The sequence below is a fragment of the Doryrhamphus excisus genome, chromosome 4, assembly GCF_030265055.1.
Source record: "Doryrhamphus excisus isolate RoL2022-K1 chromosome 4, RoL_Dexc_1.0, whole genome shotgun sequence".
NCBI classification, from domain to species: domain Eukaryota; kingdom Metazoa; phylum Chordata; class Actinopteri; order Syngnathiformes; family Syngnathidae; genus Doryrhamphus; species Doryrhamphus excisus.
The window spans coordinates 25918536-25946043 of NC_080469.1; the positions used below are offsets into that span (position 1 = coordinate 25918536).

General features: G+C 48.9%; 5 protein-coding genes across 9 annotated transcripts; 1 reads left to right on the plus strand and 4 right to left on the minus strand.

The window, feature by feature from the left end:
- Positions 1-135: 135 nt before the first annotated feature.
- LOC131128581 (protein FAM163B) lies at positions 136-15372 on the plus strand. 4 transcript variants are annotated; one of them, XM_058071548.1, is made up of 5 exons: positions 953-1108; positions 8443-8585; positions 11016-11536; positions 13191-13306; positions 13387-15372. In XM_058071548.1, exons 4-5 carry the CDS (start codon positions 13214-13216, stop codon positions 13834-13836), a joined length of 543 nt encoding a protein of 180 aa, XP_057927531.1. In that variant the 5' UTR covers positions 953-1108; positions 8443-8585; positions 11016-11536; positions 13191-13213; the 3' UTR covers positions 13837-15372. The 4 variants fall into 4 exon arrangements, with proteins under 4 accessions (XP_057927533.1, XP_057927531.1, XP_057927532.1 ...); XM_058071550.1 differs by lacking the exons at positions 953-1108; positions 8443-8585 and adding an exon at positions 136-208; XM_058071549.1 differs by lacking the exon at positions 8443-8585.
- LOC131128579 (natterin-3-like) lies at positions 1950-3611 on the minus strand. The gene is made up of 3 exons (XM_058071544.1): positions 3378-3611; positions 3241-3316; positions 1950-3086 (listed from the first exon to the last, which is right to left on the minus strand). The coding sequence occupies exons 1-3, from the start codon at positions 3606-3608 to the stop codon at positions 2002-2004; spliced, it is 1392 nt and encodes a 463-aa protein (XP_057927527.1). The 5' UTR covers positions 3609-3611; the 3' UTR covers positions 1950-2001.
- On the minus strand, positions 3799-5270 carry LOC131128580 (natterin-3-like). The gene is made up of 2 exons (XM_058071546.1): positions 5061-5270; positions 3799-4926 (listed from the first exon to the last, which is right to left on the minus strand). Exons 1-2 carry the CDS (start codon positions 5158-5160, stop codon positions 3863-3865), a joined length of 1164 nt encoding a protein of 387 aa, XP_057927529.1. The 5' UTR covers positions 5161-5270; the 3' UTR covers positions 3799-3862.
- LOC131128578 (natterin-3-like) lies at positions 5408-8859 on the minus strand. 2 transcript variants are annotated; one of them, XM_058071543.1, is made up of 5 exons: positions 8826-8859; positions 7053-7166; positions 6871-6987; positions 6676-6762; positions 5446-6595 (listed from the first exon to the last, which is right to left on the minus strand). In XM_058071543.1, exons 1-5 carry the CDS (start codon positions 8842-8844, stop codon positions 5529-5531), a joined length of 1404 nt encoding a protein of 467 aa, XP_057927526.1. In that variant the 5' UTR covers positions 8845-8859; the 3' UTR covers positions 5446-5528. The 2 variants fall into 2 exon arrangements, with proteins under 2 accessions (XP_057927525.1, XP_057927526.1); XM_058071542.1 differs by lacking the exon at positions 8826-8859 and having other exon boundaries at positions 5408-6595; positions 7053-7311.
- Positions 15373-15786: 414 nt separating the features above from the next.
- Positions 15787-27465, minus strand: adamtsl2 (ADAMTS-like 2). Its single transcript, XM_058071837.1, has 19 exons — positions 26693-27465; positions 22286-22361; positions 21916-22058; positions 21084-21159; positions 20910-21012; positions 20672-20817; positions 20397-20520; positions 19474-19554; positions 19218-19393; positions 18839-19142; positions 18301-18631; positions 18131-18234; positions 17936-18062; positions 17656-17869; positions 17435-17590; positions 17192-17362; positions 16925-17101; positions 16706-16850; positions 15787-16630 (listed from the first exon to the last, which is right to left on the minus strand). The coding sequence occupies exons 2-19, from the start codon at positions 22358-22360 to the stop codon at positions 16503-16505; spliced, it is 2781 nt and encodes a 926-aa protein (XP_057927820.1). The 5' UTR covers position 22361; positions 26693-27465; the 3' UTR covers positions 15787-16502.
- Between the last annotated feature and the right edge of the window lie 43 nt (positions 27466-27508).

Genomic DNA, 27508 nt, shown 5'->3' on the forward strand with positions numbered 1-27508 from the left:
ACTCTGATTAACGCTAAGTACCCACTACTACTACTACTACTACTACTACTGTGCTGCCCTTCAAATGTTGTATTGTTTGGCTGTTGCTTTGGCGACATCTAGTGTACGCAATAATCCACTGCACTTTTGTTATCTGCTGTTTTCCTCGATATTACTTGTTGTTATGGAATATGATCCATTACGCTTCTGCCCTGGAGTCTATATGTCTGTGAGTAGCATATTTATTTATTATAGCATATTTAGTGAGTAGTATATTTATCATTTGGGTCGTTATGTGGCATTAGAAACCTAATTGTACGACTGTCGTATCATTGTATAGGTTTACTAAGTGGTGCCGGTTGTGGCTAGCTTGTGGATCGTAGCTATTATACTAGCTTAAAACTAGCTAGCTTTTATTATTTGTATCATGTCGCTGTGTGTAATATGTGTATATTTTGGTGCTGTGTTTGTTTCTGTACACTTTTACAGTATTGGAAGAGTCGCCCCGGTAAAGGTCAAGTAAAGACAAACTTTTATTGGAGCACCTTCGACTGTTAAGCTAGCTTAGCACAAAGAAACTTGTGGATCGTAGCTATTATACTAGCTTAAAACTAGCTAGCTTTTATTATTTGTATCATGTCGCTGTGTGTAATATGTGTATATTTTGGTGCTGTGTTTGTTTCTGTACACTTTTACAGTATTGGAAGAGTTGCCCCGGTTATGGTCAAGTAAAGACAAACCTTTATTGGAGCACCTTCGACTGTTAAGCTAGCTGCTAAGTTTAGCACAAAGAAACGCACTGCAAGGGCGGTATAACTACATAACTACTACTACTACTACTACTACTACTACTACTACTACTACTACTACTACTACTACTACTACTACTACTACTGTACGAATAAACATACCTACTGTATCGACATTAGCATTATAAAATGAGAGACATTTAAAGTAACCTTAAACGCTTAAGGCTAATCATAAAGCTAACCATAGCCTACTACTACTGTGCTGCCCTTCATATGTTGTATTGTTTGGCTGTTGCTTTGGCGACACCTAGTGTACGCAATAATCCACTGCACTTTTGTCGTCTGCTGTTTTACGCTTCTGCCCCGGAGTCTATATGTCTGTGAGTAGCATATTTATTTAGTATAGTATATTTAGTGAGTAGTATATTTATCATTTGTGTCATTATGTGGCATTAGAAACCTAATTGTACGACTGTCGTGTCGTTGTATAGGTTTACTAAGTGGTGCCGGTTGTGGCTAGCTTGTGGATCGTAGCTATTATACTAGCTTTGCTAAGTTTCTTATTGTTGATAATTCTTTGTATCATGTCGCTGTGTGTAATGTATATTTTGGTGCGGTGTTTGTTTCTGTACACTTTTACAGTATTGGAAGAGTTGCCCCGGTAAATGTCAAGTAAAGACAAACTTTTATTGGAGCACCTTCGACTGTTAAGCTAGCTTAGCACAAAGAAACTTGTGGATCGTAGCTATTATACTAGCTTAAAACTAGCTAGCTTTTATTATTTGTATCATGTCGCTGTGTGTAATATGTGTATATTTTGGTGCTGTGTTTGTTTCTGTACACTTTTACAGTATTGGAAGAGTTGCCCCGGTTATGGTCAAGTAAAGACAAACTTTTATTGGAGCACCTTCGACTGTTAAGCTAGCTGCTAAGCTTAGCACAAAGAAACGCACTGCAAGGGCGGTATAACTACTACTACTACTACTACTACTACTACTACTACTACTGTACAAATAAACACACATACTGTATCAACATTAGCATTATAAATTGAGGGACATTTAAGGGAACTTAAACGCTTAAGGCTAATCCTAACGCTAACCATAGCCTAGCTTAACCCGAACCCAGGTTATGTTGATGTTAGCTTGTTTAGCTAGCTCTTTGACGTTGCTAGGTGTGAGCTCAGTGATTGACAGGTGACTCGGAATGAATGACAGGAAGTTAAACAACGAGTGTTGTCGTGTTTTATTGAGGATGGACATGAAATTGTGCCCTAGCAAGGCTTGACATTTGGCAGAGGTTCACACCGGCCCACCACAGCCTGGACCTCTGAGATCTGGATGCTCTTGTAGGTCCCGGTGATGGTGGTCCACTTGGTCTCGCCGTTTCTGTAGGTGCGTTTCAGGTCCGCGGTGTACGGGACGTCGGCTCCGTATCTCTTGCCGACCATGTGGATGACGCACATGTGGCCGGCCGGGACGGGGGTTTGCACCTTGATGGCGTGCGAGGTGGTCTCGCTGTAGGTGGTCCCCGTGGTGAACATCACGGTGGTCTCCACGCTGAACTGAATGCCGGCTGACGTGATGAAGGGGATCTTGGTGGTGATGCTGGTGGTCCCGGCCAACGAGAGGCTGTAGTTGTTTTCCCACTTGTGGTCCAGCTTGGAGGTCTCGGTCAGAGTGTCTGAGACCACGGCGTCATCGCAAGCTGAATTGGAGACGGTGTTGTTCTTCAACATTTCAGGGGGGTGCGCCACCACCGGGACGCCCTCTGTGTGGTACCTCACGGTGGTCAAGTGCTCGCTCAGCACGTCCTCGTGGACGATCAGGAACTGGTACGGTTTGTCGTAACTGTACTCCCATCCGTTGTAGGGCAAGTAGAAGACTCGATGACTGACCACCACCTTCCCCAGACCGTACTGGTTCTTGCCCACATATACGTCATCATCCTCACACGTCTTTACCGCATTCCAGGCCACCGAACCGTAGGCGCCTTCCTTCCACTCCAGAATCTCAAAATTGTCCTTGTTGACCAGCACCTGGAAGTCGTTTGCCTGTAGAGCTTTGCCGCCGTAAGGGAAAACGCAGTACGCGCCCACGTCCGGGTTGTAGTACCCCGCCGAGCACTGGTATTTGCACACGTAGTCCCAACGACTCATGTACCCGTTGTAGATGGACACAGTGTATTTGGGGGTCGACCCCGTCCACTGCTCCCACATCAGGTTGGTTCCGTGAAAGTCGGCGGACAACGATGAGCCCATGGCTTTGGCCATGTCCGCGGTTACAGGATACGCCTGATGGGGCGAGGGAACTGACGGGTCTAGATCTACGTTCCTGAGAGCCGGGTCCAGCACCGGTACTGTGTAGGTGGAAACACACAAAACCCAGCAGGGGCAAGATGTGAAAACTGTCCTACATGAAAACCTATCCTCTCTTGCAAATCGTGGAGATTTCTAGTCCTTGGATTGAAAGACAAACGGCACGAAACCAATAAGCGACTTGTCGGGACTTACGGGGTTCATCGCAACCTGGACGCCGAGCAATAGTCGGAGCTGTCAGGGCCAGCAGCAACAAAACCTGCACCTCCATCTGTGGAAGAAAAACTTTATTTCAGGACTTCAGACTACAGACATCATGGAGACGCACTCACCTCCAGTCCGAGTGGCGTCGACGTAGCAGTGGTCACCAATATGTCCCTTCCTCTGGGGGCTTGACTTTGACCCCTTCTCCTCCAAATTAAACATTGATCAGTGCAGCTCAAACAAACTCCAGTCCTGCCAAATGGGTGAAGAATGGATGACCGCCCCCCTGGTGGTCTGCGTTGATGACACATTAGCGGCCAGCAGGGGGCAAGCACACTGCCCGCCATTTGCGTTAGCATGACAACCAGGCTCAAGGATACACCGTGATTGGCTTTCATTAGCATTCATTAGCCTACTTTACTGGATCTGTATCAAATGACCACTGAATGACGGGACTGCAACTAATCCACCCCCCCCAGACCGTACACAAACCCACTTCCTGTCTGGTGTGCGTGCCAGGAGTCAATAAGCCAACACATGAACCAATGGTTTGTCTCGATTGGTTTTATTGCAGTCGGGACACGAAAGCGACGTACGAGTGGCGCGTGGCGTCCTAGCAAGGCTTGGCGTCGGGTAGAGGCTGACAGCGGTCCACCACAGCCTGGACTTCCGAGACCTGGACGCTCCTGTAGGTGCCGGTGACGCTGGTCCACGTGGTCTCGCCGGTGCTGTAGGTGCGTTTGAGGCGCGCCGTGTACGGGATGTCCAGGCCGTACTTCTTGCCCTGCATGGTGATGGTACACGAGTGGCCGATCGGGACCACGGTGTCCACGGAGAGAGAGTGGGTGGTGGTCTCGGTAAGAGTGGTCCCTTTCACCAACTTGTAGCTTGCAGAAACCCGAAACTGGATCTTTCCTTCAGCAATGAAGGGGATTCCGGTTTGGATTGTGGTGCCGAGTCCTGCCGTGAAGGCGAAGGTGGTGTCCCACTTGCTGGACCTGGAGATGCTCTTTGAAAGCGTGGACGTACGTTTGATGATCTGGCAGTTGTAATTGAAGACCGTGTCCTGGTTCAAGATCTCAGGAGGATACTCTGAGGGAGTGATGCCGTCTGTGTGGTACTGGATGTCCATCAAGTCCTCCTTTCTTACATCTTTCTCCACCTCCAGGACCTGATAGTCACGGTACCAGTACTCCGTGCCCCCCCAGGCAAGGTAGAAGGCCTGATCACTGACCTTCACTTTCCCCAAACCGTACTGGTTCTTACCAACGTATAGGTCTTCATTCTGGCAGGTCTTAATAGAAGACGGGGTCACAGAACCGTAGGAGCCTGGTTTCCACAGCAGAACCTCAAAGTGGTCTTTGTTGACCAGCATCTCAAATGGCGACTCGCTGTACCCGTTGCCGTTGTAGGAGAAGGTGCAGTAGCTACCGCTCTCGGGGTTGTAGTAGCCCGCATTGCAACCCACTTTGCAGATGTAGTCCACACGTTTAGAGTAGCTGTTGTAGATGGACACCGCCCCCTGGAGGATGTCCCCAGACGTGGTCTTCCACTCCAGGTTGCTTTCATCAAAGTGGAAGGATTCAGAGTCGGACATATTTCTCCTCAATGATGGAGGAAGCTTACAAGACTTTTTAACGGGTGCTATGTCTGGGTGTTGGTTCTCCAGAGCTGGATCTGGAGCGAGCGCCGTATGAGGAAAACAGGAATCAAACCCAAAAAGACAGATTGTTATCCATCAGCTGTCCTGTCCTGATCTTATGACCAGAAGACATTTGAAGACTAAAACTTTAAACTCTGCTGGAACCAACCTGGCATGTCAGAGGCGGATGAGTCTTGGTTCTTGCAGCTCGGAGACCGGGTCGAGGTCAGAACCGGCAGAGTCAGCAGCAACAGAACCGACAGCTCCATTTTAGCTCATCCTAAAAGAGACTATGAACGTGTGAGGCTAAACAAAACCAGTCCAGACTGGACCAGCTGTGGACTTGGCAGCAGTACCCATATGTACTTTTCCGTCCGTAGTGGACTTTGACCCCTCCTCCTCCACATAAAACATCCACCAGTGCAACTCAAACAGACTCCTGTGACGTTCAGGATGCTGGACATCAACCAATTAGTCAAACTCAACTTTATTGTTTTAGGCGTCCTTCCTGGGACAATAACGCCACTTCCTGTCTGGCGTCAGGAGTCAATAAGCCAACACATGAACCAATGGTTTGTCTCGATTGGTTTTATTGCAGTCGGGACACGAAAGCGACGTACGAGTGGCGCGTGGCGTCCTAGCAAGGCTTGACGTCGGGTAGAGGCTGACAGCGGTCCACCACAGCCTGGACTTCCGAGACCTGGACGCTCCTGTAGGTGCCGGTGATGCTGGTCCACGTGGTCTCGCCGGTGCTGTAGGTGCGTTTGAGGCGCGCCGTGTACGGGATGTCCAGGCCGTACTTCTTGCCCTGCATGGTGATGGTACACGAGTGGCCGATCGGGACCACGGTGTCCACGGAGAGAGAGTGGGTGGTGGTCTCGGTAAGAGTGGTCCCTTTCACCAACTTGTAGCTTGCAGAAACCCGAAACTGGATCTTTCCTTCAACAATGAAGGGGATTTTGGTTTTGATTGTGGTGCCGACTCCTGCCGTGAAGGTGAAGGTGGTGTCCCACTTGCTGGACCTGGAGATGCTCTTTGAAAGCGTGGACGTACGTTTGATGATCTGGCAGTTTTTGTTGTCGACCGTATCCTTGTTCAAGATCTCAGGAGGATACTCTATGGGAGCGATGCCGTCTGTGTGGTACTGGATGTCCATCAAGTCCTCCTTTCTTACATCTTTCTCCACCTCCAGGACCTGATAGTCACGGTACCAGTACTCTGTGCCCCCCCAGGCAAGGTAGAAGGCCTGATCACTGACCTTCACGTTCCCCAAACCGTACTGGTTCTTACCAACGTAAATGTCTTCATTCTGGCAGGTCTTAATAGAAGTCGGGGTCACAGAACCGTAGGAGCCTGGTTTCCACAGCAGAACCTCAAAGTGGTCTTTGTTGACCAGCATCTCAAATGGCGACGCCCCGTACCCGTTGAAGTTGCAGACGTCGCTGATCTGCGGATTGTAGTAGCCGGCATCGCAGCCCACTTTGCAGATGTAGTCCACACGTTTATAGTAGCTGTTGTAGATGGACACCGCCCCCTGGAGGATGTCCCCATACGTTGTCTTCCACTCCAGGTTGCTTTCGTCAAAATTGAAAGATTGAGATTTGGCTATATTGCTCCTCAAAGATGGAGGAAGCTCTTTATTGGGTTTTTTGGGCGGTTGTCTTTCGGGCTGTCGGTTCTCCAGAGCTGGATCTAGAGTGACCACTGTGGGAGGGACATCAAATCCACTCACATGAAAGACACCCATCAGTAGTAATGGAACCACAGTGATTTGGTCCACCTACAGCTGCTGTCCAGCAGGTCTAACTGTTGATCCAACCAGGTGAAAAATCTGGATGTAGCACACTTGGAATACTTGAACGCATGCGTACCTTGGAATCAAACACAAAGAGACACATGCAGGTCCATCAGCTGCACCCATCTGGCCACCAGGAAGAAGACAACTGAGGGGACATTCTTCCCGATCGGCTTCAACGCACCTGGAAAGTCCGAGGAGGACGAGTCCAGGTCCTCGCAGCCTGGAGGCCGGGCCCAGGTCAGGGTCGGCAGAGTAAGAAGAAGCAGCAGCAGGAAGGATGACGTCATCGTATCTTGTCCTAAAGACGCAGAGACACCAAGGAATGTTTGAGGACGGCTAACGCTAACCGGCAGACGCACTCACCGCTCGTCCAAACGGGTCGGCTGTGGACCTCCAGCAGCAGCGGCAACCAATATGTACTCTTCTCCTCAGGCTTGACTTTGACCCGCCGTCCTCGTACTCGTCCTCGTCCTCGTCCTCGTCCACATAAAACATTGATCAAACAAAGCGTCGCTTTCACTTTGCTTTCTGCCCAGAATAGTCCATCGAGTCCAGCAGCCTCACATTTTACTCTCTGCCTCTTGGAGTGACAAACAACAGTGACCATGCTAATCATGCTAATCATGCCAACAATAGTGCTAACATTGGTTATAGTAATTATAAAAGGAATGCTATAATATATATAAACATCATGCTCGGATCAATGCTAGAAATAATGCTAATATTGTAAATAAAAATGTGATTAATATTGTCTGTAAAAATAGAGCTAATATTAACGCTAACAATTATGCTCCAAATGATGCTAGTAATAATGATAATATCTTTGTAAATAAAAATGAATAATATTGTAGAGCTAATATTCATGCTAACAATGATGCTAAGAATGATTCTAGTAATAATACTGGAAAGTATAATATTGAGGCTAATGATAATGCTAAAAATAATGTTAATATCAATGCTGATTATGATAATAATAATGATAACAATGCTAAAATAATATTATTATTGCAAATGAGAATAACGCCATAGTAATGTTAATAATATTGCGTTAAAAATGCTAACATCAGTGCTAATGCTCACATAATGTTAGTATCAGTGCTAATAAAAATGCTAAAAATAATGCTAATGCTAACAATAATGACGCCAAAATGTATGCTAATATTGAGGGTAATGATAATGCTAAAAATAATGTTAATATCCATGCTACTAATGATAAAAATAATGCTAATGATAATGCTAAAATAATAATATTATAAATCATAATAATGCCATATCAATGTTAAAAATGCTAACATCAATTCTAATGCTCACATAATGCTGGTATCAGTGCTACTTAAAATGCTAAAAAATAATGCTAACACTAATAATAATGACGCCAAAAAGTATGCTAATATTGAGGCTCATGATAATGCTAAAAATAATGTCAACATCAATGCTGATAATGATAAAAATAATGCTAATGATAACAAAGCTAAAATAATATTATTGCAAATCATAATAATGCTATATCAATGTTAATAATTTGTTACAAATGCTAACATCAATGCTAATGCTCACATAATGCTAGTATCAGTGCTAATAAAAATGCTAAAAATAATGCTAACGCTAACAATAATGGCCAGAATGACGCCAAAAAGTATGCTAATATTGAGGCTAATGCTTTGCCTTGTCGCTAATTATTGATAGCTGGTGGACATATGACAATCTTTGCAAATATGTCCGATCACGTCCTCAAGTTGAATCTCCTTGTCAGTCTAGCGGGCGCGTGAACGCTTGACTTCCAAGATGGCGGAGGTGAATCATCCACTTTACATCCCCTGCCAGGCCGAGAGTCAGCCGTCGTATCCGAGGAGCCGGGCTGCCGCCTCCAATGAAAAATGCAGCAGCTTCCGCACGGTGAGCTTCACGTCACCTGGCATCTCACGACAGCGCTCCGACCCCCGCCCCCCGCCCCCCGCCCCCCCACCACCGTACCATCTCTCTAGGGCACCTGAAGCTAGCCCGTTGCTTCGTATTTCAACTTTACTCTAATAGTATGAGTTTATTCTCGGAAAATTCAAGCTAATTTGGGCTTTAGAATCTGACCGCCACCCCCCAACGGGGGCCGTGTCAGGAAGATGCCGGGTCGGAACTTACCACCCGCAGTCGCCCCCATCTTGGGTAGCGGTGGTCGGCTTGTCCTTGTGTGTCTTCAGCCTTGATGGAGGAGGGGGTCCTGACGCGACCCTGAGCGGTCCCAGGGAGTAATGAATGCCGCCCCCCCCCACCCTGTGTCAGCGGCCATGCTCATTTCCCCAACAATATGCTAACAGACGTCGCTGAATATTCATGAGGCCATTAGCATACAATTAGCATGACACGGGACGTCTTTGGAGCAAAGGCACCGCTAAACTTCCTGCCAAGAAGACTCGGACATGTGACCTGGATGTCTTTGACATGTGACTTTGGACCAAAGCGGGAGAAGATGCGGCCCCCGGGCGGGGGCGTTTGTGAGGCGTGTCGGGCGCCGTTAGGCTCTCAGGCCAATAAAAGCCTCCTCACGCCGGGATGCTCTCGGTGCGCTCCACTGGAGACGAGACGCGATATTCTTTGAAAAAGCCTTTTGGAAAAAAGTGGGGTCAGAGTGTTGGGGGGGCGGGTGTGTGTGTGGGGGGGGTCCAGCCTTCAAATGGAGATCTTTCATTATTCACCAGCCTCTTCTCCAGGCGCACGTCTCCCATCATCTTGACACACTTTCTCTGATCAATAATCAATCATCTCTGCCTGTAAGAGAGCACCCGACCAAGATGTCTGCTCCACGGGGTTCTCCCGCGTCCGCCTCGGTGAACACCACACAGGAAGTGGGGAACGTCCCAGCTCCGTGTCCACGTTCCTTGGACGGCTTGTCGCCCCGTCAGCGATACCGAGCCGCAGACGGGGGTTGAAGGCTCAACCGGAGCGGAACAAATGTTTTCTCGGCACCTTCGTCCGCCTCATTTAACGTTCTCTTGGAGCCGACACGACACGTTCAGGAAGTACAACACAAGTGTAAACACACACCGCTTTGTCTGGGCTTAGAACCCTCAGAACCCATCACAACCCACCGTGAGCCTTTCAACTATAGTAGGGTCAGCACGAGAACCCACAAGCTCTGCACCATGCACTTGGGTCGGGGTTAGAACCGAGGTCCAGGATCACTATTGTACAACTTCCACTTTTCCCGGACTTAGACCTTAGGGTCAACTCCAGGACTCAGCTGTAGAACCTACATTTTGGTCAGGGTTCTAACCTCAGGTTAAACCCAGAACGCAGCTGTAGAACCTACATTTTGGTCAGGGTTCTAACCTCAGGTTAAACCCAGAACGCAGCTGTAGAACCTACATTTTGGTCAGGGTTCTAACCTCAGGTTAAACCCAGAACGCAGCTGTAGAACCTACATTTTGGTCAGGGTTGTAACCTCAGGTTAAACCCAGAACGCAGCTGTAGAACCTACATTTTGGTCAGGGTTGTAACCTCAGGTTAAACCCAGAAGCCAGCTGGAGAACCTACATTTTGGTCAGGGTTCTAACCTCAGGTTAAACCCAGAATGCAGCTGTAGAACCTACATTTTGGTCAGGGTTGTAACCTCAGGTTAAACCCAGAAGCCAGCTGGAGAACCTACATTTTGGTCAGGGTTCTAACGTAGGGTTGAATCCAGAACCCAGCTTTTGAACTTACATTTTAGTCAGGGTTATAATCTAGAGTCAACTCTGGAACCCAGCTGTAGAACCTACATTTCAGTTTTGAGTTACAAAACGACAAAACAACTTTAGAACCCAATTTTACACCATGCATTTTGGTTGCGGTTAGAACCTCGGTGGAGTCCAGAACCTCGCTGTAGAATCTACAGCTCCAGTTAGCACCCACAGTCTCACTGGCTCTAGAATCCAAAATGGCGTCAGCCTTTGAACTAAAGGGTCAACACTCCACGCGGTGAGAACCCGGGTCCAGACCGTACAGTCATAATTCGGGGTGTCACTGGCTCTAGAACCAGAGTTGCTTAACTGTGGAAGTAGTAGAACCCGGAATGTGGCCGCCTCTAGAACCCAGTCTTGAAGCTAGAGCGTTTTCACCCGCAGGACCTGGACTCTAGAACCTCCCGCGTGGTGGGAGCCGTGCGGTGAGATAACGGCGTTTGTGTGTTGCCTTCACTTTGTGGCCGTGAGTGTCAGGAAAAGAGAGTTCTCATCAATATTCCACGCCGAGGTTCTCCACAATACACTGAAATCTCGGCCCGCTTTTAGCTCTAAATTATTCACGCTCTGAAATATTTTCCTTCTCTGACTGCTTTTTCTTTTTTTTTTTAAGCCGCCGGAGGGACGGGAAGAAGGCAAGAACCCACAATAGCACCTAAAACCTAACAATGCCTGCTTACTCTGGTTCCCCCGCTGAGGAACGTGTTGACTGCGTCCCCAATCAGCGTCACCATGAACGCTCCAACTTTGGAGTGAGAAGGTCATGAAAGCTGGCGACGGCGAGAGGATGAGGAAGATGAGGAAGATGAGGAAGGTGGACGAGCCTCCTCTCTCAGCTCGTGACGCACGCGAGCGCATCCTCGCACGTGAACGCGCCTCAGCGGGCAGGAGCGCTTCTGTCTTTGCAGAGCCAGAGCGCCTGGTGGTCTTCAGGAGCTACCGGGGACCGGACTGCCCTGCCAGTGGGAATGCTCCTCGGACCGCTGACTTTTTTGGGGGGGGCTCCAGCTGCGTAAAGACCGCACATGCACCCTCCGGCGTGTGCGTGCACTGAGAACCAAGCAGGAACCGCAGAGGGAACCCGGGAGCTCCAACCAGGACGCCAGGAGGAGCCCGGCACGCGTGTGATGCAGGGTAAGAGACTCTGGGCACTTTTGGTGGACTTGGGTCAAGATGGTTCTACGGGGGGGGGAGACCACAGCACAACCTGACGTATGCTAGCGCATGTTCTCACTGGAACCTCACGGAAGCTTCTAAGTAACGTCAACATCTGGTTCCATGATGATGATGACTCAGATATTGCGCAATATTTCAGAGACGTCGGCACGATATCAGTGATATCAGTGATATCAGGGAAATTTTAGTGCAATATTTGCAAAATTTTGGCAAGATACCTGCGATATCAATAAAATAGTCGCGATATCGATATATTTGTATGATTACTGTAACGATGCGATACCGGCGATATCACTGACATTTAGTGACATATTAGTAAGACGTTGGCGAGACATCCGTGATATCACTGAAATATTAGTGACATTTTGGCAAGCTTAGTGTATCAACACGATATCAATGATACAGTATCACTGAAATATGACCAAATATGACAAAACTATTAATAATAGATCAGCAAAATTCTGGCATGATATCAGTGATATCACTAAACTATTCATGAGATATGGCAAGATGTCGACAAGATATCAATAATATCACTGAAATATTACTGCAATATAAGCAAGATTCTGGCATGGTATCAGTGATATCACTAAAATATTAATGAGATATGGCAAGATGTTGACAAGATATCACTGATATCACTGAAATATTAGTGCAATATAAGGAAGATTCTGGCATGATATCAGTGATATCACTAAAATATTAGTGAGCTATGGCAAGATATCACTGAAATATTTGTGCAATATATAAGCAAGATTCTGGCATGATATCAGTGATATCACTAAACTATTAGTGAGATATGGCAAGATGTTGACAAGATATTACTCATATCACTGAAATATTAGTGCAATATAAGGAAGATTCTGGCATGATATCAGTAATATCACTAAATGTTATGATATCACATGATATCACAAAGTTATAAGTGACATTTTTTTTCAAGGTATGACTAAAGTACATGTGAGATATTGGTACGATTTTGACAATATATCAACAATTACAATGAAATATTCATCAGATATTCCTAAGATGTGACAGTGATATCATTCAAATAGGCAGATATTACATTTTGACATGGTATCACCAATATAGTATTGAGATTTTGGCAAGATATTGTTGATATCACTGAAATATAACTGAGATTTTGCCAATATGTCAGTGATATCGCTGAATTATAGTCAGATATTAGCAAGGTTTTGACAAGATAGCCATGATATCTATAATATTTGATTGCGATATTAGTAATATTTAAGTATGGACATGGTATCAGTGATATCGCAGAAATGACAGCGATCTCCAGTAAGATTATCAGTAAGATTTTGGTAAGATACCAGTGACATACAGTATAGATGTATATATATATGTGTGTGTTTAATGCGAGTTGCGATTTGTCCTACTTTATTTGACGGTCATTGAACGCACCATCCTACCATTCTCCAATACAAAGAGGGCTGTATGCTGATATTATGTGGGAACCCATCAAGGTAAGATGTGATGACTTGGAGCGCTAATGTGCATCGTTGTGGTAGTTCCATGCTAAATGGCTAATGCTAGCAAAACAGCTAAGCACTTCCTGAGGGAATGTTGTCTTTCTCCCCCCCCCCCCCCCCAGACTGTTGATGGAGAGCATTTCGAATGTCAGCCGGGACAGTGGTCATCGCAGGAGGAATTCTGGCCGCCGTCATCCTACTGACCATCGTGGCCGTGCTGTGCTTATGTAGGTTGCAGGTACGTGGGCAGCCATCTTGCGTGTCACACCGAGCGTAGCACCACACCAACTGTGCAACTGTCGCCCCGCCCCTCCACAGTATTACTGCTGCAAGAGGGAGGAGTCCGAGAAGGGGGAGGAGGAAGAACCGGAACTGTCCACCATGTCGCCTTCCCACCCCCTGGCTCTGTCGGCTCCTCCGACGCCGCCGACCCCGGAGCGTTACAGCGACGAGACGGAGACGTACCCGCCCACCTTCCTCACCGAGGCCAACGGACCCGGCAGCTACTCGCCGCCGCCGCCGCCACCGCCGCTGCGCAGGTGTCACCGGTCGCACGCCTTCTGCCCGTCGTGCGCCCGCTGCACGCTGCCCTTCTACCTGCAGCACCCGGAGAGGCTGTGCAACGGCGGGCGGCGGGCGGGCTACCGCAGCGTGCACCAGGACCCGGAGGGGCCCTCGGACCTGGCCGGCTTCTACCACAAGCTGGACCTCATCCGCTCGGCCGCCGCGCGGGAGACGGTCACGCGCAGTGTCAGCACCGACGTGTAGCGAGGCGCTCCGAGGCGCTCCGAGCCACCGGACGGCAGACAAGGTGACAAACGACACCGAGGGCTTGTAGGCGGGGCAAGGCTGCGGCCATGTTGGATACACTTTGTGTTCTTCTTGCTTCATCCTCTATCTCACCGAGCACAACCTTTTTGATTTCTTCCTATTCTTCCCACCACAATTTCACTTTCTTTTTACTTCACTAATCATTTATTCAATTCGTTAAGTATTCAATACATTTAATTCAATTAATATATGATACATGAATACATCCAATACATATTTGCCAAGATATCCACAATATACTGGTAAGCTTTTGGCGCAGTATCAGTGATATCGCTGACATGTTGGCAATATACTATAAGTGATATCACTGAAATGGTTTGAAGCCTTTGGGAAGATATCAATGATATCACTATAATACAGTCTTACAAAGATTACTGTATCAACAAGACATGACTGATATCACTGATATAGTCATTAGATTAGTGTATCGACATGCTCTCCGCTAGCTTCTGATAGCTTGGTCAAAGTCTTACCAACACCTCATTAATATTTCAGTGATATCAATAAAATATTTGTACCATTAGTGATACGGTATCACTGAAATATGACTAAGATTTTGACATATCAGTAACATTGCTGAAATATTTATAACATTTTGACACAATAGCAGTGATATCACCAAAGTATAAGCGAGACGTAAGAAAGATTTTGACACGATATCAGTGATATCGCTGAAATAGTAGTACGATATCAGTAACAAAAATGACACGTATCAGAAATATCACTGAAATATTAGTGAAATATCAGTAAGGTTTTTGATGTGATATCACTGAACTGAAATAGTTGTGAAATATTTGCAAAAAATGACACGATCAGTGACACCATTGAAATATTACTAATATTTTGTCATTGAAATATTAGTAAGATGTCAGTCAAATTTTAAATGCTATCAATGATATCACTGAAATATTAGTAAGATTTTGACAGGATTTCAGCTGTATCATTGAAATATAAGTCACATTTTGACAAGAGATCACTGATATCACTGAAATATCAGTGGGATATCAGTAAAATTTGCCACGATATCAATGATATCACTGAAATAGTAGTAAGATTTTGACAGGATTTCAGCGATGTCAGTGAAATATTAGTGAGATATCAGTAAAATTTTGACATGGTATCAGTGATATCACTGAAATAGTGAGGTATCAGTACAATTGTGACACGATAGCAGTGATATCACTGAAATACGAGTGACATATTCATGAGGTTTTGACATATCACTGAGATATTAGTAAGATTTTGACATGATATCAGTGATATCACTGAAATAGTGAGCGATCAATTGTGACACGATATCAGTGATATCACTGAAATACAAGTGAGATATTTGTGAGGTTTTGACATGATATGATATCACTGAAATAGAGAGATATCAGTACAATTGTGACACGATATCAGTGATATCACTGCAGTATGAGTAGGATATTCATGAGATTTTGAATGATATCACTGAACTAGTGAGATATCAGTACAATTATGACACAATATCAGTGACACCACTGATCATATACACTCGTATTTCAGTGATATCACTGATATTGTGTCACAATTGTACTGATATCTCACTATTTCAGTGATATCGCTGATGGCCGTGAGATACATATAAAATATCACATCATTAATATTTCAGTAATATCCGATATCAGCGATGTCACAGACATATTAGTGAGATATCAGTCAAATTTTGACACAGTATCAGTGATATCACTGTAATAGTGAGATATCAGTACAATTTGATATCACTGAAATATTAGTAAGACTTTGACATCACTGATATCATGACAAAATTTGACAGATATCTCACTAATATTTCTGTGACATCGCTGATATGGTGTCAAAAGCTTGCTAATATTTCAGTGATATCGGATATTACTGAAATATTAATGATGTCATATTTTATATGTATAAATATTCAAAGATTTGTAATTATATCCTAAGACGGTGAAACAGACATAAAAAAATATATATATATCAATCAATGTAGTATTATTTGGAGACGTTTGTGACCGAAAGCCTGGTCTGCCCTTGTGGGTGCGTGTTTGTCCTTGACGTGAACCAAAGGGCTGTGCATGGGAACATGGGAACGACACGCAGGGTTCAAACACCAGCTGAGACCAGGCCAGCTCCTTGGTTGTCTTTATTATGGACCATCCTTTTGCACAAAGAGGTATCAGTTCTATAAAGACGTACACCACAAAGGCCAACGCGGGGCGTGCACGCGTGCGTCTGAATACATTTCAAGTGTCAGGAACGGTCATGCCCCCCCTCGGTCAGTCGTGGTTTGGCCCAATGCGGACGCATCGGGAGGTCGCGATACATGCAAAATGTGCTGTGACGAATAAATACGCTTCCGTGCACATTCCACTTCCTGTCGTCATTAAATAATACTCCAATGTCGGACTTCCTCATTCTTCATCACGATCATCATCGTCATCCCCAGCAGGAGACACGCTGGGGGGCCCGTCAGTGTCCGGGGGTCGCCCCGACCACGGCGCTGATACTTTTAGCCGTCTTTGACGAGGTCGACGTTCGAACTCGGGCGACCCGACGAAAGACTCGGCACCGCCCCACGAGTCGGAGTGGTGCAGGGGTGTCGGGGACTAGGGCGGGGGCGGTCGGATGGCGCGGCAGGAGTGGCAGCAGGCCTTGCTGTAGTACCAGTGACCGCACAGGTTGACCTTCAGCGCCAGCACGCAGTTGGTGGTGGGCCGGTCCTGGCAGCTCTCGTCTGGACGCAAAACGGGAAGGGAGTTAGACGGCAGGTGGGCCGGGACCGGACCGGACTGGACCGGCGCTGACTCACCCGGCGGCTCGGTGGGGCACGGCTGAAGACTGCACGTCTGTTTGGACACGGGCTTGGTCAGCGGGTCGCAGCCTCGGACCAGCTCGCGCTCCTGGTAGCACTTGACGTCACGCATCCTCACGCCCACGCCGCACGTCTTTGTGCACTGGTCACACGGATGTCACACGGATGTCACACGGATGTCACACGGCGTTACACACATTACACAGATCAGCTGACCTCGGACCAGGGCGTGGCGTACCACTTGAAGCACGGCCTCTCAAAGCAGGTGTTTTCATCCTCGGGCTTCTCTCCGGCGCCGCACGCCTCGTCGTCAAAGATCTGGAACTTGCCGTCGCTGATGCCGACGCACTGGACGATCCTCCGCTTGACGCCGCGGCCGCACGTGGTGTTGCACTGAAGACAGACGCCATTGCAACGAGTAAAAAGCCATGATCTTCAGTAGAACATCTAACGTTCCTGCATCCAGTCCTGCAGGGACATCACCTTGTCCCAGTCCTGACTTAGCCAGTGGGGGGCGCAGTCCCTCTCGCCGCACGGGTGTATGGCCAGGGGCTTCTCGTCCACGGAACACTGGTCCTCAGGCACCACCCGACCCTCCGGGGCCTTGCAGTACACGTGACGCACCATCCTGCCCTGGGCGCAGGGACCTGAGCACTGCACAGGAAGGGTACACGGTCTTCAACGGTCCCTTCCGGTCTTAGGAACCGTGATCTCACTGCCACTTACTGGTCCCCACTCCGACATGGTCCAGTGGCGTTCGCAGGGCGGACCCGTGCAGTTCTTGACATTCGGGGGTTGGGTCGTCGGGTCGCACGGCCTGTCTTCATCGGAGCAGCGGACATCGCGGGTCACCTGATCTCTTCGGCCACATTTCGCCGAGCACTGCGGGAGGACAACGACGCTTTGAAGGACGTTTGAATCCCAGCAAGGTTCATAAGGTGACATACCTCCGTCCACTCGGCCACCTCCCACTGTGGGCCGCAGGCGGGGCTCTTGCAGGCCCGCCTCTCCACGGGTCTCTCCAGGTCAGCCACGGTACAGAGGTCGCTGTAGACGGAGCTGTCCAGGCCCGGCGACAGCATCTTCCAGCAGCGGACCTGCCGGAACTGGAACCCGTCCCCGCAGGTCCGCGAGCACTCGCTCCAGCTGCTGGCCTCCCACCTGAGAGACCGGGACCGTCCACTCGAGTCTGGGTTTGCTCTGCCGTGTGAGGATGTGCGACGGTACCTGGGCTGGCATTCCCGTCCTATGCAGAAGTCGTGGACCGGTTCCGGTCGGGTCAGCGCATCGCAGTACATGTCATGCACCTCGACGCCGTCGTAGCGGACACACGTGACAAAGGACTTGGACACGCCTGGAAGACATGAGCGGGAAGCGTGGTGACGGTGCCGGTCCGGGTGGACTGCCAGGGTGTGTTGGTACCGATGGAGCAGGTCATGCTGCACGGTTCCTGGGAGGACAACTTCCAGCGGTACATGTCTGCCGGACTCAGCTTCAGGTTCTTCTGGTAGAGCCTGGGATTCCCCCTGTGAACCAGAACCAGACCTGGGTGTCATATCAGGTGACGAAGCAGAACACGGCCGTGACACAACCTGGTTCTGTTGCTCCTCTGCAGGGTCTTGTTCTGGTAGAACCCGTCCCCGCTGTCATTGCGTTTGCGACCCAGCGTGAACTCCATGGTGCGGTTCGGCCCAAAGGGGCCGTCTGGCTCCAGACCGGCCGGGTCCACCTTGGCCGAGAAGAAGGATCCGTCTTCCTGGGTCAGAAGCTGATTGCTGGAGATGTTGATGAGCAGATCATCCGGGCCGAGTCGGCCTTCCAGCAGGACCCTCCAAATGAGGTTTGGGGAGTCCGCTTTGGGATTCAAGGGCCTGGCAACGGGGGCGGGGTTGGCGGTGCTTCCTGTATGGCTGCTGTTTCCCTCTAGAGGACGAAGACGAGGACGGAAAGGACCGATAAAGACAACGTTTGCATTCGGTCACATGACCGGCCTACACGTCCTCACTGGCCGCATGGTGGTGTCATGGCCTCAGCACCCGGCGGATGCCATTTGGGACCAGGTTTGCCAAGCCGAGTCTGAAGGGCGTATGATGTCCGGCCCGCCCCCAGAGTCCTCCATACTGTCCCTACCTGACAATGTGGAGTCGGCCGCTCCGTCCCGGTTGCAGTCGATGGCCGCCGTCTCCTCGTAGACCTCGTTTGTCTCCTGGCCCGGCCGTACCAAGCCCGCCCCCGCCTCCAGTGGACCGCTAGGGGGCGCCTGATCGTAGCGGCTGCTGTTGGGGGCCAGCAGGCTCCCCGCTTCCACAGACACCTCCCCAGCCGAGGTGTCGGACCCGGTGTAGATGGGCGGAGGTGGGACGGGCGGCAGGGAGTCTCGCAGGACAGTGTACTCGTACGCAATGTACGGCGTGCGACCGTTCTGGTTCCAGACCTGGGACACGAGTCACGTTTAAAGCGGGTGTGGCATTCGTGATGGACAGCATCGGCACCGGCGGCGGCGGCGTACCAGGATGTTGACGGCCTGGTCGATGGGCCCTTTGGCCACGATGTACTCGATGCCGGTCTCGTACACGTCCATGGGGCGCCGGTACTTGAAGACGGTTCCCGCCACATGGAAGTTCTGCGGGCTGTCCACCTTGTAGGCGCCGTTGAAGAAGAAGTTCCCGGCCTGGTCCGTGACAGCTGGAAGGACACAAAGGTAAAGGTGGGACGTGGGGGCGTGGTCATGAGAGGCCGGGTTGCATGCTGGGAGAGCCAAGCACCTAAAACGTCGGCTGACTTCTTCCTCTCGATGATCTGGATGTCCCATGATCCTTCTGGGATTTGCGTGATGAACGAGTAACCTGGCGGGCAGGAAGAGGAGCCGAGCGTGACCAGACTGGATTTGGGGCGACCTGCTAGGCCAGTCCGAGTCAGCAGAGAACAAAGTAGACTCGGTAGCCCGGTATCCTAAAACCTCAGAGCGCATCTGTCATATAGAGAATCTTTGACTGGGGGGTTTCTGGTTTGTTTCACCTGCTCCATAAAAAGAGAGGGCATTTGTTGCTGTAGGGTTTTATAAACAACAGATCACTCTGTCAAATAGATGATCTTTGACCAGCATCATTGTTTGCAGTAGACAAACAGAAAAGTGCTTCTGTCAAATAGAGGATCTTTAACTAGGGCACCAGGTACTTAAAAACGGATTTCTCTTGTGATATAGAGGATCTTTGACCAGCTTATATTTTACATTAGGTCCTTCGAAACAGAAGCATGCTACTGTCATATAGACAATCTTTGACTAGACTTTTTTTTTTACAATAGATGTTTAAAAACAGAGTGCTCCTGTGATATAGAGGATCTTTGACAAGCATGTTTCTTTAATGCAGTAGGACCTATAAAACAGAAGAGCGCTCTTGTCAAATAGATAATCTTTCAGTAGGTTTTTCTTTTTTTTTGCATGAGGTTCCTCTCTTTATATAGAGGATCTTTGACCAGCATTTTTGGACTGTCTTTAAAAACAGAAGAGTGCTCCTCAAGAAGAGCAAGAACAAGATCTTTGACCAGGGTTTGCTTTTTTTGCAGTAGAACCTTACAAGCGAAAGAGAGCACCTGTCCAATAAATGATCTTTGTGCAGTAGATTCTTAAAAACAGAAGAGCCAAGTCAAAGAACTGCCAAGTCAAAGAGTGCCCCCCCCAACTCACCCAGGGTGCTGGAACCCCGGCGGAAGTTTCCGGTGACTCTGCTGCAGCTGCTGCCGTCGCCCTGGCAGACCCCGCACTTGTCCAGCGTGTTGGGCGAGAAGAGGACGCCATCGCATCCGATTGGCTGAGCGACGACAGCAAGGAGAAGAAAAGCTTAAAAAGACGCGTCGGCCCCCTGGGCGGAGGACGCACCGATGGAGTGAAATGATTCCTCCCCGCTCCAGTCCTGCGGGTGGCGGCGGCGGACGTTATCCGGAGCCGGGACGTGGACTCACCTCACACTTACCGTCCACGCAGACGCCGCGGTAGCTGCTGTACTTGCAGGACGTCCCGTCGCGGGCCGCCACCATCAGCTGCCTCTGGCCGTCGGCGGTGGTGCAGTGAAGGTCGCAGGGGTTACTGGAGATGTGCACGTAGTCGTCTGCGGGGCGGACGACACGTTTAGGACCAAAAGGGACGCTACCGGGACCCGGATCTTCTGCCGCTTGCGTCGGGACGTTAGCGCGCTCCTACCGGGATACAGCGGCTTCCACTGGTAGCTCCGCCCACTGTAGAGCTGCGAGTTGAAGGACCAGCACTGCTCCTCCCGGAAGCTCCTCCCGCTGGAGGGACATTCCTGCGGAGCAGCGGCGGCGCTTTCACAAAAACATGGAGGTGTTGGCCCCGCCCACGGCCGCGGGGACTCACCTGGGCGTTGCACAGGTGGTATCTCTTGGGGGTTCCCGTGCACGTCATGTTGTCCTTCCCCGCGGCAACCTTCTTTCTTTGGACACAGACCCCCACAGACCCCCATCATCATCATCATCATCACTGCTCCGTGTGCAGTACATTGTATACATAGTATACATAGTACTGTGTACGCCGTACATTTGCAGTTTTTCATCAACAACATTTGATTTCCTCTTTATATTCCATATAATATTTATATATATTATATATTCCATATATATATATAATATATATTCCAATATTTCCACTTTGTTCCCGAAAAATTGCAATTTTTGGACTATTTTCTATTTGACTATTTTCTAGTATTATTATTTATTTTATTAATTATTATTATAATTATTATTATTAAATTAAATTGTTATATTCAATTTTATTATTATTATTTTATTCCCATAATATTATTACCTAATTTAGCAAAAATGACAACTTGACTTTATTTTCCCTCATAATATTTCAACATTATTTTAGGAAAATGATATTTTGATTTTTCCAATTCTGCTGTTCCAGTTCTATTTTTATATGTTACTATAATTATAATAATTATTTATTATTATATATTATTATTATTAAATTATATTAAATTCTTAAGTTATGTTATTATTATTAAATAAATTATTAATATTATTTATTATATAATTATTATTATATTAATGTGGTCCATCCCAATAAAAAAAAAAACCCGGATGCGCTTTGGACACCCGTGGCGAACACGCTGACAATTTACGAGCGTATCTTCAAGCACTTCCTGTCTGGAAGCAGGCCCGCCACGTGAGGAGGAGGAAGTTCTGACCTCTGTTTGAGGCAGTGGCGCTCCTGCGACTTGACTCCGCCCCCACAGGTGCGAGTGCAGGCCGTCCACTTGGCCCACTCCCCCCACCAGTACGTGGTCACCTGCAGCTCCTCCTCCAGACTGTTGGAGGCCACGCCCTCCTCCTGCACACACACGCCAGTGAAAGTATGGAAGTGCGACACAAGGAGACGCCCGGCAGCCAATCAGAGGAGGCCAACGGAGACGCCAGCAGAATGTGATGACAGGCAACTTCCAAGCATTCCTCAAACGCATCGGCAGCACTGATGGACGACGACCACGGCTGGAATGTGCATTGGCGTCACATGGGGAGGGGGGGTGTGGGGGGGGGGGGTCATGGAGTGCGTTTTACCTGCAGTCTCACCGACACCAGCAGCGTGAGGAGGCCCAGCAGGACCACGCCCGTCTCCAAGGAGCCCGCCCTCATCCTGAGCACACAACAAAGGGACACGTGGCTTTACAATGGGGGGGGGGGGCGGGGGATGGGGGGGTCCGAAGTAGCACTTTTAGCATCCGTAACATTCAAAATAGATCATTTCAACACATATGATACCCTTCGACTCACCGACTCACAGCGAAGACTCGTGGCCCTTTGACTGACTCACGGGTACTCGTCAAAGATTCACCGACTCACTCGCTGTTTGACACAGAATCTTGTTCACCGATTCACGGACACGCACAAAAAACTCTCGTTTCATCGACTTGCAGATGCGCGACAAAGACTCGAGTTCACGACTCAGGGCCGCTAGAAGACGACTCAAGGTCCTTGGTACGGACTCAGGTTTCATTGACTTACGGGACTGGAGGAAGACTGGAAGACTGGAGCATCAACAGATGATGGCATGATAGCATCAATGAGCTAGCGTTAGCATCACAAACCTGGCACCAGAACCTGTCACCAGACACTAGAACCTGGCACCACAACCCGGCACCAAAACTCAACACCAGAACAAGTCACCAGAACCAGACACCAGAACAAGTCACCAGAACCTGGCTCCAGAACCCGGCACCAGAACAAGTCACCACAACCCAACACCAGAACAAGTCACCAGAACCAGACACCAAAACCCGGCACCAGAACCTGGCACCAGAACAAGTCACCAGAACCTGGCTCCAGAACCCGGCACCAGAACAAGTCACCAGAACCATACACCAGAACAAGTCACCAGAACCTGGCTCCAGAACCCGGCACCAGAACCTGACACCAGAACCTGACACCAGAACCAGACACCAAAACCTGGAACCAGAACCAGACACTGCAGCTGTAGACACCAGGTGTAGGACGTGTGAAGGCCCTGCTGGTTCCTGGAAGGACGAAGGTAAGTTTCCAAGCAACTGACACAGGGAGGTCTTTGTCTCGGGTCCAGACGGGGGCCCAGGTGGGCCTCCACCATCGAACCACAGCAGGTTCTGTACTCTGTCACGGTGACGGCGGTCAAATCCGGTGTCACCCTAACGGAATGAATGCTGGTCTTGCTGCTGAGACGGATCCAGATCCGTGCTAATGCTGGCGTCAAGGCAGTCAGGGGCTTCGTGGGCACAGGTGTCTGGTCTGGTCTGGGGCACGTGTGTTCATCTAAACCTGAAACCGTTTCAGACAAAACACACACACACACTCACACACGTCCTGAGGTTGGGTTGGTCAGCCTTGTTAAAATAAGCAAAGAACTGGTCTGGTTTTCTCTGGCACTAAATATTAGTGACAGGTGTCTTGAAGCAGACCAGCACCTGGACTTCATTATCCTAGCACACACACACACACATTTATGACACACATTTAACTAAAGCTTCCACTTGGACACAAGTTCAATCTCCTGGGAGAACCAGAAGAACCGCAATGAGTCCACTTTGCTTTGCAATGCACACACACACACCACACACACACACACACACACACACACATTGGATCCGTCTCCTGGGTTCTGCTCCCAGCCAGCCGGGCCGCCCCGCTATGGAGGACTTAAGTAAACAGTCCCCTCGTCTTCACTGTCTCGCACCCCCCCTCCCCACCCTGACGGCTCCCAGGGGCCCCTCGCTGTCTTGTTATTGTAGCACTGGCAGACACACACACACACATACACACACACACAGCAGTCTGTCCTGTGGGAGTCTGGACCAGAACCCGGTGGATGAAAGTCTAGGGATGGAATCCTCACCTTTTAGTTACTGGATTGTGTTGAAGTCATCATGAGGTCAATAACAGGATAGCATAGCATGTTGGCTAGCATAGCATGTTGGCTAGCATGAGAGTCATCATGAGGTCAATAACAGGATAGCATAGCATGTTGGCTAGCATAGCATGTTGGCTAGCATAGCATGTTGGCGAGCATGAGAAGTCGTCATGAGGTCAATAACAGGATAGCATAGCATGTTGGCTAGCATAGCATGTTGGCTAGCATAGCATGTTGGCTAGCATGAGAGTCATCATGAGGTCAATAACAGAATAGCATAGCATGTTGGCTAGCATAGCATGTTGGCTAGCATAGCATGTTGGCTAGCATGAGAGTCATCATGAGGTCAATAACAGGATAGCATAGCATGTTGGCTAGCATGAGAAGTCGTCATGAGGTCAATAACAGGATAGCATAGCATGTTGGCTAGCATAGCATGTTGGCTAGCATGACAAGTCGTCATGAGGTCAATAATAGGATAGCATAGCATGTTGGCTAGCATAGCGTGTTGGCTAGCATGAGAAGTCGTCATGAGGTCAATAACAGGATAGCATAGCATGTTGGCTAGCATAGCATGTTGGCGAGCATGAGAAGTCGTCATGAGGTCAATAACAGGATAGCATAGCATGTTGGCTAGCATAGCATGTTGGCTAGCATGAGAGTCAGCATGAGGTCAATAACAGGATAGCATAGCATGTTGGCTAGCATAGCATGTTGGCTAGCATTCACAGATGTTTGACAAAGAATCGTGTTTCACTGACTCACGGACACTCGAAAAAGAATTGAGTTTCACTGACTCACGGACACTCGAAAAAGAATTGAGTTTCACTGACTCACGGACACTCGAAAAAGAATCGTGTTTCACTGACTCACGGACACTCGAAGAAGAATCGTGTTTCACTGACTCACGGACACTCAAACAAGAATCGTGTTTCACTGACTCACGGACACTCAAAAAAGAATCGTGTTTCACTGACTCACGGACACTCGAAAAAGAATCGTGTTTCACTGACTCACGGACACTTGAAGAAGAATCGTGTTTCACTGACTCACGGACACTCGAAAAAGAATCAAGTTTCACTGACTCACGGACACTCGAACAAGAATCGTGTTTCACTGACTCACGGACACTCGAAAAAGAATCGTGTTTCACTGACTCACGGACACTCGAAGAAGAATCGTGTTTCACTGACTCACGGACACTCAAACAAGAATCGTGTTTCACTGACTCACGGACACTCAAAAAAGAATCGTGTTTCACTGACTCACGGACACTCGAAAAAGAATCGTGTTTCACTGACTCACGGACACTCGAAGAAGAATCGTGTTTCACTGACTCACGGACACTTGAAGAAGAATCGTGTTTCACTGACTCACGGACACTCGAAAAAGAATCAAGTTTCACTGACTCACGGACACTCGAACAAGAATCGTGTTTCACTGACTCACGGACACTCGAAAAAGAATCGTGTTTCACTGACTCACGGACACTCGAAAAAGAATCGAGTTTCACTGACTCACGGACACTCGAACAAGAATCGTGTTTCACTGACTCACGGACACTCGAACAAGAATCGTGTTTCACTGACTCACGGACACTCGAAAAAGAATCGTGTTTCACTGACTCACGGACACTCGAAGAAGAATCGTGTTTCACTGACTCACGGACACTTGAAGAAGAATCGTGTTTCACTGACTCACGGACACTCGAAAAAGAATCAAGTTTCACTGACTCACGGACACTCGAACAAGAATCGTGTTTCACTGACTCACGGACACTCGAAAAAGAATCGTGTTTCACTGACTCACGGACACTCGAAAAAGAATCGAGTTTCACTGACTCACGGACACTCGAACAAGAATCGTGTTTCACTGACTCACGGACACTCGAACAAGAATCGTGTTTCACTGACTCACGGACAGACGGAGGAGATCCATAAGCAAAGGATCTAGTTTCACTCGAGCTCATCGAGTCGCAGTCCCTTGCCGAAGGATTCAGTTTTGACGATTCGCAGATGTTTGACGAAGAATCGGGTTTCGCCGATTCACTGACTCAATTTAACCGACTCGGACTCAAACCTCAACTTGTATTACATAATATTGTAGTATTTGTCTTATTTTGTAGTTCTTTCATGATGTTGGAAGGGGAAATGAGGCCAGTGGACCACCAGGACCACCAGGACCCGGGTCCATGAGTCCGACCTTGAATTGTAAGTAATTTGCTAGTGAGCAAACATGTTGGTTGACATTTAGCACCACAAATAACAAGAAAAGGAAAGTGAAAGCTAAATGGCGGCTAGCGGCTCGTTAGCGGCCTCTTCAGGCAGAACCGGGAATTGGGACCGAGTGATCCAGCCATGATACCAAGACCCGGGCTTGTATGAACCAGGCACCTGTTTGGTCCCGCCCTGTCACATGACCCCCACGGCGCACTTCCTGTCACTCATCTGCTAGCCATGCTAGCGTAAAGAAGACATTTGGTCCTTCCCCGGAACCAGAACCGCGTCCCGACTCCACAGAGTGAAAGTCAACAGGAGGTCGGGAACGTCAACAAGCCGCACACAACTTGGGAATGTTGGCCCACTCACCTCCCCCGCCGCAGTCCAAGGGCGTCCGTCTTTGTGCGGGATGGCGCTCCGTGTGTGTGCGTCGGCGTCGGGACACGGCTGCTGTGGACTGGGAGCACACGCACTCAGGCAGCGGGACAGCCGGGAAGGGAGGGCGCTAAGGTGCGCGCTCCCTGCATCCCGTGGAGGAGGCGGAGGAGGACGACGAGGAGGAGGAGGGGGGAGCCGCCCGCCCGCCCGCTGTTTGTCTTCTTCAACTTACACTTCACACCTCCACGCTTCCTCCCACAATGCTCCTCTGCGCCGCTCCAGACGGCCAGACGGAGCAGGAAACATCACCGTGCTGGCCGCCGCCAAGACCAACAACGCTCGCCGCCTTCAAGCGTCCGCCGATGCTCTTAAAGGCGCGATACGTGATTCATGCGTGTCGTAAACGACACCTGCGGCCACCGCTGAAGGCCTCTGACGTCCGACTTCCTGTCCCAATCATGGAGCTGGCGTTCCGCAGATTGGCAGCCGAACGGAACCCGTCGCTTGGACGACCACCATGTCCGTCGTTCTTCTGGTTTTACCCCCCACCCCCCATCCTTCTTCTCCTCAGTCCTCAGCCGGCTGGGCTGTTTCCACAGCTGCTGCCTTCCCTCACGTGTTCCTCGCCGGGAGAACGCCGTTTGTTTGGCAAATCCCACCGTGATGCAGCTCTACCGCGGCTTCCTGTACGCTAGCGACGGACCCGAAGAAGAATAATACAACACGGAAAAAAAGTGTGGTGGGGCTGCCAGACGCAGTTAGAGGAGAACCGCGGAACCGCAAAGTGAGACAAACACGACTCTTGCA